The sequence below is a fragment of the Vigna unguiculata genome, chromosome 3 (assembly GCF_004118075.2).
Source record: "Vigna unguiculata cultivar IT97K-499-35 chromosome 3, ASM411807v1, whole genome shotgun sequence".
Taxonomy (NCBI): Eukaryota; Viridiplantae; Streptophyta; class Magnoliopsida; order Fabales; family Fabaceae; genus Vigna; species Vigna unguiculata.
In genome coordinates, this window is record NC_040281.1 from 6940355 (window position 1) to 6961402 (window position 21048).

Below are 21048 nucleotides of genomic sequence, written 5' to 3' on the forward strand. Positions count from 1 at the left end.
GATATGTTATATTTTTATATTATCATCTTGTTATTATTATTTATAAATTCTGACACATAAGGCAATAAATAATTTTAGCTCACTAAATTAATTATGATTACATTAAGTATAAAATTATTGAAAGAAATATTTAACCCCCTGATTTTACTCCTTTTATACCTTAAACTTTAAAAAAAATCAAAGTTAATTTAAATAAACATATTAATAGTACAATTTTCTTTTTCATATTTTGACCCGGTTTAAATATTTTTTTCTGAAAAATATTTTTTAAAAATGAATAAATTTTAAGAGCTAATTAAAAAAATAGGTGATTAGTGAATTTTTTTTATCACATAATCAATTAAAACACATTGGAAATGATTCAACATAAAGTTATTAAAGAAAACCATTTATAAAGATTTGATAAGTTTTAACGGTCGATCCAAAATAGAATTAAAATCATAAATGTCTATTTCTATTTATGAAAATAATAAATTAGAGAATGAAACAAAATTAAAGATGAATTAAAAGTTGAGGTGCTGGAAATGAAATTTGGTGGATAATATAACAGTGTGAAGAACTAAATTTAAAGAATCTTTCTCTGTATGGACAAGGTGAAGAATATTTCACCATCTTTGACTTCAACCTCTTTCCATGTGACTCTTATTTTCTTTCTCTCTATCATCATTCTTATTAATTCATTCATCTCATTTGCATGTGCATTAATTACGCATTTCGAAACGTCACCTATGGAAAAAAAAAAAAAATCTGTCAATTATTTAAAATAGAAGAAGCGATTTCTCACTCAAAGTGTGTGAACATATCCTAACACCTACCTAAAAGAAAATACAATAATCCAAGATAAAATAAAAGTCTTTAGTGGGTGTACTTTTTTCAAAAATGTACTACAAATTTTCCTTATGATTAGCCTCTTTTATACCTCGGATAACATTAAATTTATTATAATAATAATAATAATTATTATTACTATTATATATTATTATTATTTAAGTCAACCGTTTGGGATTTCAACATGGGCATTATAAGTCTTAACTCTACGCCACACTCTCAGGCACACAGCTTTTGACAGAGAGAAAACTGATAAACTTGTTCGTTTTGTTTCATTCAATTTTCTGAAACTCGTTTTTTTGTTGTTCTTATAAAGCTGTGTTGCTGGTATTCTTTGCACGCAGCAGGATGGGAGGTGAGGGCGCGATTGACGGCGGAGTGCGGAGGCGGGGATTGACATTCCGGCGAAACGACTTTTTCCCGGAAGAGTCATTCAAGAGTTGGGAGAACTATGCCAGAGCGATTATGGAGACGCCGTGGAGGCTGAAGGATCGGATGCTCAGTCGATCCGAGGACCACACGGAGCTCGTGGAGATGAAAGCTCGGAGCAGCCACGAGATGAAGAAGACGCTCAACTGGTGGGACCTCATGTGGTTCGGAATCGGCGCCGTCATCGGCTCCGGCATATTCGTCCTCACCGGCCTCGAGGCTAGGTCAACGGTCGGACCCGCCGTCGTCCTCTCCTACGTCGTTTCCGGTGTCTCCGCCTTGTTCTCCGTCTTCTGCTACACCGAGTTCGCGGTAGAAATCCCCGTCGCAGGTTCCATCTCTTGCACTCTTTGCTTTTGTTTGCGCACAGTTTCACTTTGCAGAATTTCAGACAAGAACACGTTTAAATCTTCATACAAAAATAACTGTTTTTATATAAAAAAAAGTTCGATCTTAGATTTTTTTTTATCTTACAAACCAAATAATTTAAACACATATAAATATTACTTTTAAATTTATTATGTATTTATTTGTCTCTCAGTAATATTTCTTAGGAAAAAAAAGTTGATTTTAGCTTTATATATATATATATAAAGGTTGTTGTAGTTAATGTCAACTTTGGGTCTTTAAGTTTGATAATATCTTTTTCATGTGAATTTATATTTATAGATATAAATTTACTGAATATAATGCATATCAATGCTTGATTGATATTGAATTAATTGATGAAAGTTACGTAGTCCTGAACTTTTGGAATATAAGCCAATGATTTGGATATGAATAACGTGGATGACTTAGAAAATTAAACTCTTCACTGTTGTATAGTTGGATTTTCAATTAATGAGTTGAGCTGGAATGATGCACTGTCCCCCTCACCATTTTTCTTCCTCCAAAACTCATACTCATAATAATAATTTTGCTAATTTCTTATAATCATAATAATACACACACGTACAATGATATATACCCATGATTTTAAGGCATACTATAAAAATTTGAAATATGATGTTAGACTTGGTTCTCTAAATTACGTTCATACGGAACCATATTTATGTTAAACTGAAGTGTTTAACGGAGAAAATAACGTCCAACAAACTCCATGAAAGAAACGAAGAAAGCGACCGCACGCCATTGAATATAAAGCAGTCAAATTACACAAAACGTATCCTCTTGGACTCCTGTTGTCGACCTTGCATCGTTAGATGTCACATCTCCATCGCAAAAGCATCAAAATGTAGTTTTAAATTTCAACAATAATAATAAGATTTTCATTTTTTTACTTATATATTTTATTGTTTTATATGATTTAATGTGAGTCGTTAATTAATACATCATTATCTTTTTATTAAGAATAAATATTACATCGAAGTAAGTCGAGAATTAAAGAATGAAAGTAAAAAAATAAGTTAAAATTATAATTTTTTAATTTCCAATATCCATAGTGTGTTCTTACACCACTTTAATTTACTTTTCACGTTGACTTTAGAATAAATTAGATATACTTTTATAAGAAAATCCAGTATGGAAACACGATTTCTTTTAATCAAGACTCGTCTATTTAAGTATTTTTTCTTTTTGAAAAATAGCCATGGGCAATGTCTTTGTCTCAAGAATCTCAGTACCTAATTTCACTAGAAAACATAGTTTGACTTTTCTAAAGTGTGAGAAGAAAATGCCATGTGCAACTATGAATCCTGTTTCGTTAAACTAATAAGCATTTTGGCTATGTTTGGTTTTGTTAGGTGGATCGTTTGCGTACTTAAGAGTAGAACTGGGAGAATTTGTGGCCTTCATAGCTGCCGGAAACATCCTCCTTGAATATGTAATCGGCGGCGCCGCCGTGGCTCGGTCATGGACCTCGTATTTCGCCACCCTCTGCGGCCAACACCCTGATGACTTTCGTATAGTAGTCCACAAGATGAATCCTGACTATGGCCATCTGGACCCTATATCCATCGGAGTCCTCATAGCCATCACCATCCTCGCAGTGTACAGCACCAAAGGTTCTTCAATCTTCAACTTCATTGCCACAATCTTTCACTTGGTTGTCATCGCCTTCATCATCATCGCAGGCCTCACGAAGGCCAACACCGAAAACTACACCCCTTTTCTTCCTTTTGAAGTTCGTGGCGTGTTCAAGGCTTCGGCTGTTCTTTTCTTTGCCTACGTTGGCTTTGATGCTGTCTCAACCATGGCCGAGGAAACCAAGAACCCTGCGAGGGACATTCCCATCGGTCTTGTGGGCTCAATGGTCATCACCACATTCTTATATTGCGTGCTAGCAGTGACACTATGCCTCATGCAAAAGTACACCGACATCGACCCAGATGCTCCCTATTCGGTTGCGTTCAGTGCTGTGGGAATGGATTGGGCTAAGTACATTGTTGCATTTGGGGCGTTGAAGGGAATGACCACTGTGTTGTTGGTGAGTGCGGTGGGTCAAGCTCGTTACCTAACCCACATTGCACGTACCCACATGATGCCTCCTTGGTTTGCTCATGTCGATGAGAAAACTGGGACACCCGTGAATGCCACAATGTCCATGCTTGCAGCCACAGCCGTAATTTCTTTCTTCACTAAACTTAATATTCTCTCCAACCTCTTGTCAATTTCCACACTCTTCATCTTCATGCTTGTGGCTGTGGCGCTTCTGGTGCGCCGCTATTACTCAAGTGGGGTAACCACAAAGCAGAATAAAGTGAAGCTCATTCTGTGCCTTGCGTTGATTTTGGGGTCTTCCTGTGGAATTTCTGGTTATTGGGCAAGCAGTGATGGTTGGATTGGGTATGCAGTTTTCGTGCCGCTGTGGATTTTAGGGACTGGGGTTCTTTGGCTCTGTGTTCCACAGGCAAAACAACCGAAACTTTGGGGGGTGCCCTTGGTTCCATGGCTACCTTCTTTATCTATTGCCATTAACATATTCCTTCTTGGCTCTATTGATAAAGATTCATTTATCAGGTTTGGGGTGTGGACAGGGCTCCTCTTGGTATACTATGTGCTATTGGGGCTCCATGCTTCTTATGACACAGCAAAAGGGTTTGAGAGCCAACAAAATCCAGTGGATGTTGACAAGCAATGGAACAAAGCAGAAGAAGGAGCACAAGGGGCAAGAGGGCAAGTGCCTCTTGCAGAAGTTACAACTGATTAATGTGCAAAAAGTTGCCGTAACTAGACAAAAGACTTTTCTGCAAATAATTTATTTACACTTTTAGTCGAAAAAAGAAGCTGTGGGTGTGTATTTGTCAAAAAAAGAAGCTGTGGATGTGTGAACATGTTTGTTGTTAGTGTTGCTGAATGATTTGTAGAGTGATAATCTTTAGACAACTATCTGTTTTGGTATAATTTCTTTTTATAAGTAAAATGTACATGGTTAGTACAAAAGGTTCTCAAATTCAACTACAATCGGCTATCATGAATAGAGTTCTAGAAAATATATATATATATATATATATATATATATATATATATATATATATATATATATATATATATATATATATATATATATATATATATAAAGATGCAATTTAGGGGATAGAACACCAATCATTTTTCAGTTTCATATATGCATGGACCCATACCGAACTTCTTGACTTTATGCGACTACAGCAGAACAAATGATTCACATCCTCATGTACCTAGAAACAGAGAACATGGTCATTCTACAAATTATATATATATATTTTCAGTAACAAGTTTTGGTAGTCTTGTAGCCTATGAAGAAGTGATCATCATGAAAGTGGTAGTATTTTCAAAGGAACTTTAAACAGCCAGAGGTGTTTGCTTTCATTAAACAAACATGAAAGTGCTACATCATGAAAGCTTTAATATAGTGAATTTCAAGTGTCATTTATTTGTTTTCCTTTGCTTGGATTTTGGAGTCTAGCTCCACTCTCCAGCCTGAAATAGATAGCAATATTCTTGTAACATTTCAACTTAATTCCCTTAAAATTCAAAAGAGTTCATATTCCAAAGAATCACAATCATGCTATCTGTATCTCTTTCAAGCTCTCTTCACATTCCATACTAAACACAATCAAGCAGAAAAATAAAGGAGGTAGTTTGGAAACTACACAGTAAGATAGTTCATTGTACAAACGACATAAATGGAAGATTGTTTGAGCAACTAAACATATCCGTAGAGGTGTACATTACAACTCACTAAACAATCCAAAAAAGGCTACGATGAAGAGAAGATAGAGGTGAAGAAACGGTAATAAAACTAAAGCAAACCATTCACCAGAGAGCAATTTAAAAAGCGTTTCACTTTAGATTTAGCATCTGTGATAGTTTGAGATATGCAAACATATTCATCCTGTGCTCTTGCTAGTGTCTCCTTGCAAGCAGTCTCTTTATCAAATATTCTCTCTCGTAATGATTGGAACCTTGCTTCCAATGCCTCCTTTTCTTCTTGACATTGATCCAATTCTCTCTTCGCAGTTTCAATGACCCTTTTGTTGCTATCTTTCCTCTCTTTCAGCATGCCAGATTGTTTAAGAATCTTCCTTGCCTCATATATCTCTTGCAATCTCAGGTGAAGCCACTCAATGTTCATTTGCATAGTTTTCATTTCATTTGCAAGAGCAATCATGTTATGCAGCCTATCTTCTGTGATTTTGTTCAGATCCTTGTCTTTCAGTTCTGAGATGATCTCACATATCGCCTCCAAAATAACTGATCTGAATCTTGCTGTCAATATCAAGGAATTCTCAAAAACATCTCCATGCTTAGTGAGAATTTTTCTTAACAGAGGCATGAATTCTTCCTTCACTTGGTATCCTTCAGCTCTGTCCATTGTTGAGCTTTGTCCCACAGACTCAACTTCATCATCACCTTCATTTTCCCACATATTAACCATCTGAGTAAGTTGAAGGCTGAATTGTGAGGATGAATGTCCAACCATTGAAATAGACTTGCTGCTATTGTTCTTGTCCTCTCTTTCCCTACACTTAAATGCTTGAATACCCTCAGCCAAAAGTTCCTTCTCTAGAGGGGCATGTTCTACTTCCAATGCATTGTGCTCTTCCACTTGAGTCGATGGATTAACCATTTGGTCCTCATTATCACTCACTTCTATAATCTTCTCTGCTGTTGTTCCAGTTTCAACAATCTCTTGTTGTTCTAATCTCACAGAGGAACAGCAGCCATGAATTACAGTGGAATCTGACACTTGGTTAGCATGCAAAGGTGTGGTTCTTCTAGTTTCAATATACTTATTTGCTAATCTCAAAGAAGAACGGCGTGCATGAACTACACTAGAATTTGAAATCAAACGCATTCTTGCAGAGGAAGGGAGATCCGAAGACTCTGACTGAACATTGAACACAAACCAACAATGTGCAAGTTACATATAAAACCATTGGTAAGTATGTTACTTAAATCCACAAGAAATGATAAAAACATTTGCATACAGTGTATGAAACTTTTAAAAGCAGAACTTTATGTGTAACTCAACCTTATAAAACCAGTTTGTATCTATTAAATGGTATTATTTAACCTTGTCTCAAGTGGATCTTCATCTCTCCCTTAGCAAAACACAAACCTTTTAGATGTCTCAAATGACCTGAATGTTTCTGTATTTTTGTGCAACAATGAGTATTCACATTACCTCAACTCTCAAGATGAGAAAGAACATCAAACTAGCATGTATGATGGAGAAAAATCAACAATCTTACACCATTATAATCATGATGTACTTAGAAAACATAAAACACCATCATATATATATATATATATATATATATATATATATATATATATATTTAGAGAGAGAGAGAGAGATTTGTTTTGTTAATGTGAGATAAATGGATAAAAGAAGGTGATAGCATTAGAATATATATACCTTGCTGTTTGGTGAATAAGATTCAGAAGAATCTGTAACCTGAAGCTGCTTTCCCTTCTTTCTTGTTCTTCCTCTTTGTTTTGGCATTTTTGTTTGTTTAGTGTTCTTCTTCTTACAAAACCTGAAACTCAAGCACTGCAGAGTTGTTTAATCTGTGAAACTCAAAGGAAAATGGAGTGAAGGGCAAGTTTGGCTGTCAATAGAATAGTGAATGGAAACAGAAGATGAAAATATAGAGAGAGAAGTCATAATAGGTGCATCCTAGTTCAAACTATTAACGTTATTTTCACTCTTCCTCTTGTTCTTATTTCTTATGGCAAAATAATTATAATTTTGGGATAAAATTTTAAATATTGAATGAATGCTTTAATAAATATACTAGTAGGGATACTATTATCGTATCTCGCTTTGTAATAATCATTCTTGGTAAATTTTATTAAAATATTTCTTAAATGAAAGAAATCTTAAGAATTAAAGAATAATTTAAAATTTAATTTCATGTATTTATATTTTCTGCTATTTACATCTATGAAATTGAATTTTTTAAAAAATAATAAATGTTTAAAAGTGATATTTTATAGTACGATTTATTTAAATTTAATTTAAAAAATTGTTTTATTTATTCTGATGTTTTGTTATTCTAATGTATTTAAATTATGATGATTTATAATTAAATTTTTTACTTGGGATTATATGTTTTAAATAATTTATTTGAAATTTTAAAAAAAAATCTCTAAAAGTATAAAAAATTCCATTTTGGTAAATATCGTAGGGGTAGGTAGACTGGTCAAGGCAATGATTTTTTCTGCAATCCCTAATTTGAAAGAAGACGAAAATGTAATTTAAAAATCTGAGAATATTAAAGAAAAGTTGTTTTGTAACCAAAAATGGTAGTCACAGCTTTATAGACTTATCCCTAAAACAGGAAAAGAAAAAAGCAGAAGACTTCTCTAAACACAAGCTACACCCAAAAATGGAAAGGAAATATAAACACAGGCTATCCTCTGCCCGGAAAGTTTAAGTTAATTCTCACTTAAATTTTTTTAATTGCGTTTTAATATTTTGAAAAATGGACTTAACTATGTATTATTTTTTAATTATTAACCACATCAAACGTGTGGATTCATAGTTTTTCTTTTCAAAATTATTTGTTCTCACATCTCAAGTCTTAAAATAAAGTAATGTTATGAACTAAATTTATTATTTATATAAATGTTAGATTGTTATTTATATTAATATTTGTTGAATTAATGATCATTCATTGATTTAATACAATTATTTATCATATGATTGATAATACAATTATTTATCATATGATTGATATTCGTATGATTTATGATTTATGTAAATATTTTATATTAACTATGCTATCATGTTGTATATATAAATAAGATTATTCTGATCAATAATAAAATACACACAAAAGTTATTCTTCATTTTTTTATTTTTTATTATTTATTTTCTTCTGTCCTTTATTATTAACTCTATTTTATAATATAATTGACTTTTTTATTAAATATTTATTGAATTATTTTTAAACCGATTCTAATAATATTACTATATTTCATTTAAATTATTTAGTTTCAATCTTATAAAAAAATATGGATTAATAGTATATTAGTCTTAAATACTTACTTTTTAAATAAAACTTAATATATTTAATAAATATAATAATATTTATACAATATGTAACTAATTTATGTTAGACTTAAAATTAAACAAAATATAAACTAAATATTTGTCCAAGTTTAAAATATTAAAAGTTAAAATGAAAATAATTTAAAAAATTAATTTTTATTATATAACAAAAATAAAAATAAAAATATAATATATTAAAAAGTTAATTTTAATAATATTTATATAAATAATAAATTTGATCTTAATTTAAAAATAAATACCATTAATATATTTTTTTTAAAAATTAGGACGCAAATAAGAAGGTTATACATAAAAACTAAATTGAATATAAAACAATAATACTTAGCATAGAGAGAAGATAGTCTCGCACCATGAAATTTAATATGTGGAAAACAAAAAGTAAAATAAAAATTATGAACTAAGACTAAAACCCGTTAGTAATTTTTTTTAACTAGCATAGTTGAATCAAGTTTTAAAAAAATTATGACACAATTAAAATAAAAAACTAAGTAAAGATCAACTTAAATTTTTCTGGTCAAACTTGAAACCAGGAATAATTAAACTTAAATACTAATAATATCATTAATATTCATATAGACTATAAATGATCCCTTATTAAGGTTGTTGATTTTAGACACCCAAATCAACATGATATTTAAGTGAATCCAACTATTAAATAGTAAAGAAAATATTTTGAATATTCCAATTTGAATTTCTTACTGGATTTTTTTATTTCGTTCTTTTGCTATCTTTTAAAATACACCGATATATATTTGGTGTTTTAAAATATATTTAAAACTTTAATGTGTTTTAAAAGTTTATCATAAAGATAACACAAATAATCATCGAAGAAAATCTGAAATCCAAAATCTCCACCCTTTGTTTTTCTGGTTCCAATTTTTTGCTGTTGTTCTTCTCTCGGGAATGTTTGTTTAGTGTCAATAACTAATCTCTAAAAAATTTCAATTTAGCTCCCAATAAAAGAAATTAAATCTTTATGTACAAAAAATCAATTTAGTGCCCTTCATAATTTTCTTACTTTCTCTTGTCATATTCACCGATTCGTAGCTGATTTGTTTTTCTAATGTCCATGATCAGAAATTTCCCGTTATCTTTATCTACACTTGGAGTAAAAAAAAAAGTATAAATTTGTCATTTGTGTTTGAATAAGTAGTATTAACTGTTCTTTTATATATAAACCAATCTATACATTCTTGGAAGATAGTTTTTTTTTTTATCCTCTGAACAGTTATAGTTTGATATTTGAAATATGAGCATAAATTGGGACCACAAGTGTCACAAGAGTTTCATCTCGTGAAAAAAAAAAAAAAAAAAACTTCAAAGTGGTTATGTTTCTAAACAAGCTTTAGAAAAAAAAAATTTGATAAAGCAATATAAGTGAAAATAAGTTTAAAAAAAGTGAAAAATTACACGCGGGGTTATTAATCCAAACAGATAATAATTTAACTTTTTAAAGAACGATAATATTTTATTTATGCAAAAACGGGGTCAAAGAGCCTAAGTTATCTTAAACAGTCAACCAAATAAGCAACTATATACCCTAACATTTCATAAACATTAAAATTACGATTAACTTGTAAAAAATCTTCAAAAACTGGTCAAATTTCTAACCATTGCATTTGTTGATTAAAAAACAATTTCAAAGAAAAATCATTATACATTTACGTGATTCAATCAAATGACTTTCATTTTAACCTGATTTTATATATTTTCAGGTAATTAAAAATTATTTCCAAAAAGAAATGCCAGCCAACATGTAGAAATTGAGCTCAGGTGACAAAAGTGTCAATCATTTTCCTGAAAATGTTTTTCAACAGATTTTTTATCTGTTTACCTAAAAGTCAAATTAAGATAATTTGCATATCTCAGTTTCCAAAGCCTCTGGGTATTATCCAATTTCTTTTTCTCAAAATGACCAGTAAAACCTATCATATCAATAATTTTGTCAAGCAATGATAACACAACATCAACAAATATTTCAACACATAACCAAGAAAAGCACAAGCTTCAGAAGCCATAAAAGAAAAAAGTAGCATTTACTAGTCTAGGATTTGAAAGTCAACATAATCTGAATGAACCAATTGATTTTGGATATTGAGTACCAAGAAAAAAACAAAGCAGGCTCTGGCAATCACACAAAATAGGTTTTTATGCCCTTTTCACAACCTGTCCACCTCATATACATTCATACATACATATCCATCCCACTCTTGGAATGGAAAAATATTGATTTCAATTGAACCACTGCAGGCTGCAATATCATATATATATATATATATATATATATATATATATATATATATATATTCATATACACAAACAATATCTTCATGTGACAGTAACTGTGGTGATGCCTCGTGACATGTAGTGTACCTTGTATGTGTGATGCTGTTATTTCTTATCTGTTGTGACGCCGACCACAACATTGCTCACCTGTGACACGCCAACTTCTTTTAGGCAAAACTCCATGTTCTAAAAATCATATATACACAGAGAAAATCATGTCCAGATTAAAAATTAAAAGCAGTAATAATTACCAATTTCCCACTTGAATCCACAGACATTGGATTTTCTACTACTACTGTCTGACTTTGAGATTGAGGCATTGACTGCAGATTGAAAATTAATGACATAATCAGAACAAATAATCACAAAATAAAAAAACACACAATCACACACACACACACACACATATATATATATATATATATATATATATATATATATATAAGAATAAAATCGTACTGTTGAAGTAGAAGGTAATGTCCCAGCATTGGCTGTCCCATTGGATCTATGGACAGGGATTGGAAGCCGTCCATTGTTCGTCTACAAAAGACAGTAAAGTGGAGCAAAAGTGATGAAACAGTATAAAAAATACCAACAAAAAGTTAAACAAATATATATATCATATTCACATGAAACAGAAGTTGAGAAGTATGAAGGAGAATGACAATCTCATAATTATATATTCAGTATATCAACCATTTACATAAGCATCAAACATTGATTGAAATTCCAGAAAGTTAGCCAAGAGGTAGGAGGCATAAGTGAGGTTTTAACATCCAATGGACTCCCATCTTTTAGGCTGGATCCCAATCATTGGAGAAAATATGAGATTACTCGAATGACTGTGCTCTTGAAGAATGACAAGGACACAGATGGTAACAGTACGAAATCAAAGAATAGCTTAATATCTTCAAATTATCTAAATAGGAAGTTTTTCCTGTTAGAAAACATAGGTCATACATGAATATTGTTAGGAGTACCACCACATTAAGTAAGATGAGCTACTTGATGTGGTACTTGAGCCTTGAGACTCTCCCTCCCACCTAATGGACTAGTCTTTTGGGTTGGGCTTTACTCTTGTGTTAAGTCCTAACAAATATCTACAAGCAATATACAATGCCCCATACCAAATTTTATACTAAAAAGTTGATGCTCAGATTAACATAATTCTATCAATAGAAACTTACATTAGTAATATAGTGGCAAATAGCACATTTGACTGAGGGAGCTCCGTAAGGATACATGAGGGCTGTCCGGCAGTTCCCACAGTGGACATGAGCTACCTGATTAGTTGCTTTATAATGCCATACAAAGCCCATAAATGGAGAGTCAGTAAACAGCTAATTGAACAAGAAGCATACGTTATTAAAATATAACAAGGAATTTATCATTGGACTGGCATTAGAGTAAGAAAACATAAACAGTTAAAGCAACATTGCATAGGCATCCACCATCTTGTAGCATGACAAGTAACATTTTATGAATGAGGTCCTTGTGGTAAAAGTGTAGTAAAATGAATTGCACTCATCAATACAAACAGTTGCAAAGAAAATGGACAGAATGAAAATGCACTAAACTTGGACTAAAGGAAAGTAACTTACGTGCAATTCAGAATTATTAATATTGGAATTTAAAAAATGACATCGAGAAAATTATTATTAAAGTATATATTTTGTAAGCAGAGAAACAAAACTCAATGCTGGATTAACAAATAGCTGGATATAAATACATCTGCTTGCCATTTATTTATACAGTCGGGTTTTAGATCATTGTGATTAAGATTGTTCTTCTCTAGATCGTATGCAATACAAAAGGGGTGAGGGTAAATGTAAAGAATCAACATATTCATTGATTGATCATGAAGGAAGAATTGATGAATGTGGCGCTGCTTTTGTTTTGGTGGGGAGGGGGGGCAGGGGGTTCTGACACAGAAACCTATTTTCTATATGATATGTTGGAAAATGAATTCACTAAAAGAAAAGGATCAAAATTCGCAAAAAGAAGTTGTTTCAGGCTTCAAAGCCATGCATTATTCCCATCCTTTTATCCATTTCTATTTCATTTGTGATCCTCCTCCATGCTATCCATTGTCCAACATCTATTCATCAGCTTAGGTAAATCAGCAAGTAGATAAGTTTCAAGGGAAATCACCATAACCATTTTGCCCCAAAAACCAGCAAGACTAAGCCCTCGTCCTCTGTTAGCCTTACAAGTTACAACAAACTCAAGTAACCAGATGACGTATTACAGTCTGCAACCCCGTGTGAAAGGAACCTCACAGTTTTTTCAATCTCATATTCCATCCTATATGAATTTAGAACAAAGAGAGGTAGGTAAGAACAATACTAGATGAGGCAGACTGAATTGAGGTCACATGACCTCCCTCAGAAAGAGAAATCTTCTTTCAAATAATCAAGTTGGGAAACCTCCTTCCCCTAAAGTCCAACAGTCAAACGTTCCATTAAGTCCCTATTCACCGCCTTTAATCAACATAAAGATAAAACATACACACAGAATATACAGTAATAGAAAAAGGGTCACCTTAATGTACCCCCCGCGGACCCCTTCACCAGAATTTGGTAACAACATTCATGATAAACCATATTCAACCACCAAGTAATCCAACAAATTCTCACCACAATTATAAAATAGAATATTCATATTAACAAGCAATTTGAAATCCACCAAAATCAATAGTAAACCACCAAACCTCAATCAAATGTCTGGAAAAATATTAAAAGCAGTACCTGGAACAAGGTTTACAGTGTGACAGCAGGAACATCTCACACTTGTAGCTCCACGAGTGTACATTAGCAACGTCCTGCAGCCTCCACAGTAAAGTTGAGACATTTCCATCCCTGCATGAGCATTATTATGGTAAAGAAACTGAGAATAAGCGTGAATGGAATCTGATTACATGCAGATACTAAATCCAGTAGGTAATATGGTTAATTTCTAGCTTAATCTCCCTCATTTGTTCCAAATTGAATAATTAGCTCATACCAATAGATAACAAAGGCCGGAAACACAACGAAATATAACTTGTAAGTTCTCCAATCTTAAAATTCCAGTAACAGAAACATTAATGAGCTTACCAGGTGGAGGAACAGAGGTAATCGTGTTGCACAATGCACAACAAACATTGGTTGCCCCTCTCGGGTAAAGCAGAAGGCTCCTACAACCATTGCACACAAGTTGGCTCTGCATAGCTGCAAAGTTAAAGACAAATCAGTAAAATCAACAAAATTGAAACCATACAACCCCTACGAGTCACACACAATTCAACCAAAATCCCCACCGATTTGTTTGCAAGTAAAACAGGAAACCAGACCCCGAATGCCTGATCCAAATCAAAAACATTCAGCACCAGGAATCAAGATGTTCAAACTTTGAATACATTAAACACCAAAAACCAAAAACAATCAAAAACAAATTATGTCCCGGTCCCAATATCCAAACAAAACACCCCCCAAAAAAAAGTCATAGGAATAACAAAGGATCTGGCAATACCTGTGTCTCCGGACCCTGCTGCGACAACCGATTCAGACAACCAAGTCAAATAACAAAAAACAAGAAAACAAAACCAAGATTATTTTTTTATGTTTCGGAGAAAACGAGGATGTGAACGGGAAGAGAAAAGATTGAAAGAGGAATGAAGAAATCTGAAGATATGTGTGCAATAAGGAGGTTGAGGATTGAGATTAGATTCTCTTTGGAGAAAAAGGAAGAAGAAAATCAATCCAACTCTCTCTCTCTCTCTCTCTCTCTCTCTAATTTTCTGCTACCAATATTTCCTCATCGTCTTCTCACCCCACACAACACACTTTCGGAAATTTCTTCAGCGACTATTAGTCTCCTTTTTTCTAAATCATCACAAATCTATAGAATTTTCACACCTTTTTTTATTTTATTACTTAATGATAAAAAGAAAACTCTTATTTTCTATTACGTCAATAAAAATTAAACTATCTTATAAAAACGTAGTTACAAAATTATGCAAAGTATATACATATATTATAAAATCCATGTAAATATACTTTATATGTCTTTATCAATAAATGTGTGTGAGAGAGATACAGAAATATATTACACTTGTTCTTAACGCGTACGCAAATTTTCTCTTGACAGCAATTCAAAGTCACCTATTTTTAACCTTATCGCAATTCACAATCCTTGTTAATATTTATATTTATATTTATTTATTTATTTGAGATTTTATATAAGAAGAAAACATTCCACTAAAATAAGCTCTTCTAATACTTAAGATCTCTGAACGAAATGTTTATTTATTAATTATTTGGTGATAATTAAATTTCTTAAAGAGAAGTTAAACTTGATTAAATTATTTCTTAGTCTTCCAATGCTGGAAGATACCTTTAATGCAAACCAAGCAAATAGCTTAGAGTTGTTGTGATTATAATAACACCCACTCCACGTACATCTTTTACTCAATGTTAAATTTAATATTAGTAAAACGTTAAATTTAATATTAGTAAAACAATGTAAACACGTCATAATATAAAATAATTTAGTAATAAAACTGAAAATACTAAAACATAGAATAAATTTGAAATTTCTAAATTAAAAAGGTATAAAATTGAAATTGTGGAGTTAAACGCCCTTTTAAATGAATCTTTCTTAAGTACTAATAATAAATATATTTTTTGACTTTTAGTAAAACTTAAAATTATCTCTTTTTTAAAATTTTAGATTAATTTAATTTTCATTTTTAAAAATATGTAAATTTTAACCTGAATTTTAATTTAATTTTTTAAAATTTATTTAATTTTTTAAATATATTTCTCAAATTATCATAAAACATCAAATACATTAAATAAAAATTAGTTAAAAATTAAATTCATATATTTCTAAAATTGAAAAATTAAATTGAACCAAAATTTTGAAAATTAACTAATTCAAAGTTAAGGGAAAAAAAGTATTAAACCCATAATGTATTGATTTAAAAAAATTAGTGTCCATCTTTACAATTTTTTAAATTACAATGGAGGAATGGCAGAAAAATTCAAATCCAAATTTCTGTTTGAGAACAATAAATCACACTTCAAAGTTATCCTATTCATAGAGACAATATATATCAAAAGAATATATAATTAAAAGGAAGGAGATGCAGGTACTCAAACATTTCTCACCAATTAACAACAACTAAATTTAGTTGGTTCGACAACCTTAAGAACTCATACATAGAATCCACATTTAGCTTCTTAGACTAAACAATCTTACGGTTGATCAATTTTGCTTTCTTCCTAACTATAATAACTCATCACCATTTTGCATTATCTGCAATCATCTTTCTCATTCTAACACCCAAACACTTGCAGAATGGCCTCAGAAAATGCAGAAAAAGTAGACCTCAGTTTGAACACTGTGTCTGATACCAAACCGAAGAAGGAGTGGATCAATTTGTCCCTTAGGGTGCTCTCATTCTTTGCCACAGCATCTGCTACACTCATTATGGCACTCAACAAACAAACCAAAACCTTGGTAGTGGCCACCATTGGCACAACCCCACTAACAATCACTCTCACCGCTAAGTTTCTCCACACTCCTGCATTCATGTTAGTTCTGCAAATCATCATTTAAATTTCCCTCTATCCTTTATAATTTTCTTGACATGAACATATCATAACCTTATTTATGGTGAAGCAGATTCTTTGTGATAGTGAATGGAATCGTGAGTCTCTATAACTTGGTGGTGATAGCAATGGATATATTAGGTCCACATTATGATTACAAAGGACTTCGTCTTGGTCTAACTGCAATTTTAGACGTGGTATACTTACATTTTAATCGGTTTGCATTTTTGTCTCTTACGCCTGATAGTCTCACATCGTTTAGAAAACGAGATCAATTATGTTTTAAATATTTCTTCTTTCTCTGATCTTTGATATGTCTTTTAAGAACAAAACAATGATAAAACTACATATTTCAAAATGGACAATAATTGGAGAACATCATGATTGATCCTATCGATGCTGCTGAACTTGGGATCGAAATATTTTTCATTTGAATGAATAATTTAACTAGAATCTGGTGGCAACACAAAATTCTGTGTTTGTTTATATATCAAGAGTTCTAAGACTAAATGCAGTGACATGATTTTGGTGAAGATGGCAATGGCTCTAGCAGCAAGTGGAGATGGAGCAGCAACTTTCATGGCAGAAGTAGGAAGGAATGGGAATTCACATGCAAAGTGGGAGAAGATATGTGACAAATTCGAAGCATACTGCAACAGAAGTGGTGTTGCCCTAGCTACCTCCTTCCTTGGCATCATTCTCCTCCTCGTTGTTACTGTCATGTCTATCACCAAACTCTCCAAGCTAAATCGTATTTAGCATCTCTTAATTAATATTTCACTTCATAATAGTATTATTATATTCTGCTTTATTTTCTTTATTTACCTGTTCCATCACTGCCATATGTATCTTCCACTTCTATAAAGTTTTCTAGGTTTTGTATAAGACTAGTGTAATACTAATATATAACTCTTTGATGAGTTTTAAGTTTATGATTTATAGTTTTCATATAGTTTTTATTTTTAATGTATTTTTTCAAATTATATATATTTTAAATAGTTTTTTTGGTCATGTAATAGAATAAAATTTAGTTATATATGCGAGAGTTAATAAATTATTTTAGAAAAGTGTTGACACAATAGATGAAAAAGTTGTATATATGTTGAAGTCTATTTTCTTTTTAAGAGTACGAATGTGTTTTTATGTCAAAAGTTCACTCTAATATTGACCTGTAACATAACTATTATAATCAATTTATACATAGATATTAATGTGAATCAAAAAGTTCAGTTTTACTCAAATAAAAAAAATCGATAAAATAAGTTAGAAGATAATAAATAAGAAAGAGAAAGTAATATACATGTCTATAAAATTTAAAATTTATCTTTCATGTCCAAAATTTAAACATTGTTGAAAAATCAAATTAAAACAGGTTGGAAAATCATTATTTTTACATAAAAAATAATTTAGTAAATTAATAATTGTTTGGATCAAACGGTAAAAACAAAGATACATATGTCCTTGAAAAATAAATTAAAAAACTTATAATGTAGTGTTATTTTCCATACTAATTTAGACACTTCTAATAAGAAAATCAACAACGTGTTTTCACTATATATATATATATATATATATATATATATATATATATATATATATATATATATATATATATATATATATATATATATAATGTTGACATTATAATATCATTTGTATGTATAAATGTTTGAAATAAGAAAATTATTTTCTATGCAAAATTATTTTTATTTAAAATTACAAAAAAAATATGATTATATTATGGATACGTATCGAAATTATATTGAGACAAAATATTTTATTTTATTGTATTGTACTAAATAATCAAACAAATGAAAGAAATTAATATATTTTTGTATGTACTTAAATGTAAATCAGATAGATAAAATATAATAAATTTAATTAGATAAACAATTCATTACAAGAAAAACTTTAAATAATGAACAAATGAAAAAAAATAATTACATATCTATATTCATATCACATATTCACATATAATAAAACACAATTAACCCAATAGTTATGTGGTACAAAATTTCAATCTCTCAGCAACATAGCATTCACCATCACCATAAAATATCAGCATTCCATATATTCACTATATTCCAAATTTTAAAATTATATTCCATTCAATCAATAATCATAACTATTAATAAAATCTCATGTATTTAAAAGTCTCTTCTCAACATAAATTCTCAACATAAATTGACCACCATCAACTCCTCTTAATGTTTCAAAATAAAATATTCAATTTAAAAACCAACCTCTGTCACTACCAATGCATGTAGAAGGACAACTGTGTTTCTTCAGAAAATTATTCAATATTGAAATGCTAACCTTTGTCACTACCAATGTACCAATGCATGTAAGATGTCAACTGTGTTTTCAGGAATCTGGTCAGAAATAAATTAAAATCAACAAAACAACAAATATTAAATATTTACCATAATTTTCAAGCATAAATCCCAATAATGACTAAATTGTATATAAATTATATTTACTTTTACCATAATTAGTTGATTTAAAGTTTTTTCCCACATATGTATCTATATTTTTATTACATTAAAATAATATATTTTTTAAGAAAATTTATTGAAAAACATTGAATAATAAAATTTAGAAAAATATACAATCTTATAAAAATGATATATATGGTAATTATTTTTAAGTAAATGAGTTATATAGTTTTTTTTACTAAAGAAATTGTTCAATAATTATTTTTATTAAATAAATAAATTATTTATTATTTATTAAAGAATAAAATTGTATAACTAATATACGAAAACATGTAATTAGAATAATAGCGTTATTGATAATTATTATGAAATATCATGTGTACTTTTTATTTATTCTTTCTATAATAATAATAATAAAATATTTTTTCAATCAAATAACCTATTTTTGCACCTATAATTTACCTCTTTCTCTTTCACTTCTCTATTTATTTTTTCTCAAATCTACCAAAGAGAACACAAAAGGATGTTGAACCTTTTCAGGGACAAGTATGGCACAAAATCTTTCATATTTGCCACTGACTAATTGGTGTTTGGACAATGATATTAGATATATTATAAGGATGAGTTAGGATAAGTTGACTTTCGTATTTTTTATACAATTACTTTTATTGCATAATTAAATTAAATATTTTTATTATTAAAAAAATATCAGGGTTCATTTAAGAAAAAAAGAATTGTTTTCAAAATAGCCCTTTTTGGTGTTAGAATAGAATAGAAGAGATGTGATAGATATCTAAAGAAGTTGTTATTTGGTAAAGTAGAGGGAGAAAGTTGCAAACGCGGGTTTTTTGAGGAATGAGTTGAAATAGAAAAAGCGAACGTGTAAAACAAACAAAACTTCCCAACCAAAACGTGCCATTCATTCTCTGCTTTACTTTCTTTCTGTCTTTGTTTCGTCGTTTTCGGGTAATACTGCGGCCACCGCACAAAGCCTGAGCCTATAAACTAAATTATTTCAAAATAATCAAATCATTGAAGCTAGTTTTTATCTATATTCTTTTCTGTAAAAATATTAACAAAATATGTGGTTAAATTAAAAGGAATATATTTATTTATTTTCAAAGTTTAAAAATCAAATTAAAATAGACGAATTTTAGTTCTGTATTAAACTTTAAAACTAAAAACATATTTAATTTTTTTCATTTTATTTTCAATGCTAACAAACAAACAAACCCTAAAAGTAATTAAACGATTGCTTATAGGAAAATATTTATGTAGATTTTTGAGAAGATTATGTTATGAGTAGATGATTAAGCTAATGGTAATTAAGATAAGAAGAATTAGTATTTTGTTATTGTTAGTAATATAAGCAGAAAAGTGTTGAAGTACACTGACACGTCTTTCAGTGTAGAATCTTAGCCGCTACTTGCTGCCACGGCGGATATGTCCTTTATTTTCTCCTCAGACATATAAAAGGATTTCTTTTTCCTTTTCAGAATCTATAACAAAAAATATATATATTTATTTTTCTTCTGTCCTATCTCCCTTCAAATAATCCTAAACAAATCCAACACTCTTACAATATTTATTTTTTTCTTAAACTAAAGTTTCAAATTCAATTAATGTTAAATTTGTTTTTTCTAAACAATGTCTCAAATTAAAAAAAGAGAGTGAAATTTGACATACATGTTACTATTGTAAAGTAATATTTAAACTTTAACATTTTATATAAAATAAGAATAATAATTAATTTTGTCCTTGTTTTATTCTGTAAAAATATTTATTAGCATAAATAATGGAATTAAAATATTTTGTAGTGTAGTGTAGGTGTAACCGCGGTTGAATTTTCACCTGGGAACTTTGTATTTCCATTATTTTCAATAATATTGATTTATTTTTGTTTCCTATTCCACCTGTCAGCATATATTACATCTTTTCTACGCCCACTCTATTCTTTTGTTTCTATATTTATCTT

At 30.3% G+C, this 21048-nt stretch overlaps 4 protein-coding genes across 6 annotated transcripts; 2 read left to right on the top strand and 2 right to left on the bottom strand.

Annotated features, from left to right (window-relative positions):
- Positions 1 to 1023: 1023 nt before the first annotated feature.
- On the top strand, positions 1024 to 4638 carry LOC114176016 (cationic amino acid transporter 1-like). Of its 2 annotated transcripts, none has more exons than XM_028060908.1 (3): positions 1024 to 1088; positions 1173 to 1588; positions 3000 to 4638. In XM_028060908.1, exons 2-3 carry the CDS (start codon positions 1177 to 1179, stop codon positions 4403 to 4405), a joined length of 1818 nt encoding a protein of 605 aa, XP_027916709.1. In that variant the 5' UTR covers positions 1024 to 1088; positions 1173 to 1176; the 3' UTR covers positions 4406 to 4638. The 2 variants fall into 2 exon arrangements, with proteins under 2 accessions (XP_027916709.1, XP_027916710.1); XM_028060909.1 differs by having other exon boundaries at positions 1037 to 1088; positions 1176 to 1588.
- A 622-nt stretch (positions 4639 to 5260) lies between these two features.
- On the bottom strand, positions 5261 to 7321 carry LOC114179881. Its single transcript, XM_028066370.1, has 2 exons — positions 7100 to 7321; positions 5261 to 6568 (listed from the first exon to the last, which is right to left on the bottom strand). The coding sequence occupies exons 1-2, from the start codon at positions 7184 to 7186 to the stop codon at positions 5480 to 5482; spliced, it is 1176 nt and encodes a 391-aa protein (XP_027922171.1). The 5' UTR covers positions 7187 to 7321; the 3' UTR covers positions 5261 to 5479.
- Positions 7322 to 10775: 3454 nt separating this feature from the next.
- Positions 10776 to 14896, bottom strand: LOC114175385 (protein LSD1-like). Of its 2 annotated transcripts, XM_028060157.1 has the most exons (8): positions 14555 to 14896; positions 14343 to 14384; positions 14140 to 14253; positions 13792 to 13902; positions 12232 to 12338; positions 11504 to 11584; positions 11296 to 11367; positions 10776 to 11191 (listed from the first exon to the last, which is right to left on the bottom strand). In XM_028060157.1, exons 3-8 carry the CDS (start codon positions 14249 to 14251, stop codon positions 11150 to 11152), a joined length of 525 nt encoding a protein of 174 aa, XP_027915958.1. In that variant the 5' UTR covers positions 14252 to 14253; positions 14343 to 14384; positions 14555 to 14896; the 3' UTR covers positions 10776 to 11149. The 2 variants fall into 2 exon arrangements, with proteins under 2 accessions (XP_027915958.1, XP_027915957.1); XM_028060156.1 differs by lacking the exon at positions 14343 to 14384 and having other exon boundaries at positions 14555 to 14895.
- A 1428-nt stretch (positions 14897 to 16324) lies between these two features.
- LOC114179151 (CASP-like protein 1B1) lies at positions 16325 to 17523 on the top strand. The gene is made up of 3 exons (XM_028065384.1): positions 16325 to 16620; positions 16712 to 16835; positions 17173 to 17523. The coding sequence occupies exons 1-3, from the start codon at positions 16385 to 16387 to the stop codon at positions 17395 to 17397; spliced, it is 585 nt and encodes a 194-aa protein (XP_027921185.1). The 5' UTR covers positions 16325 to 16384; the 3' UTR covers positions 17398 to 17523.
- The last annotated feature ends 3525 nt before the right edge of the window (positions 17524 to 21048 follow it).

Coding starts and splice junctions, on each gene's coding strand:
- LOC114176016 (XM_028060908.1), top strand. CDS start 1,177: ATGGGAGGTGAGGGCGCGATTGACGGCGGAGTGCGGAGGCGGGGATTG. Junction 1,589..2,999: donor GGTAGAAATCCCCGTCGCAG/GTTCCATCTCTT, acceptor TGGTTTTGTTAG/GTGGATCGTTTGCGTACTTA.
- LOC114179881 (XM_028066370.1), bottom strand. CDS start 7,186: ATGCCAAAACAAAGAGGAAGAACAAGAAAGAAGGGAAAGCAGCTTCAG. Junction 6,569..7,099: donor CTTATTCACCAAACAGCAAG/GTATATATATTC, acceptor TTCAATGTTCAG/TCAGAGTCTTCGGATCTCCC.
- LOC114175385 (XM_028060157.1), bottom strand. CDS start 14,251: ATGCAGAGCCAACTTGTGTGCAATGGTTGTAGGAGCCTTCTGCTTTAC. Junction 12,339..13,791: donor CACTGTAAACCTTGTTCCAG/GTACTGCTTTTA, acceptor GGCATTATAAAG/CAACTAATCAGGTAGCTCAT. Junction 11,585..12,231: donor TTTGCCACTATATTACTAAT/GTAAGTTTCTAT, acceptor TGTCTTTTGTAG/ACGAACAATGGACGGCTTCC.
- LOC114179151 (XM_028065384.1), top strand. CDS start 16,385: ATGGCCTCAGAAAATGCAGAAAAAGTAGACCTCAGTTTGAACACTGTG. Junction 16,621..16,711: donor CTCCACACTCCTGCATTCAT/GTTAGTTCTGCA, acceptor ATGGTGAAGCAG/ATTCTTTGTGATAGTGAATG. Junction 16,836..17,172: donor TAACTGCAATTTTAGACGTG/GTATACTTACAT, acceptor ATTTTGGTGAAG/ATGGCAATGGCTCTAGCAGC.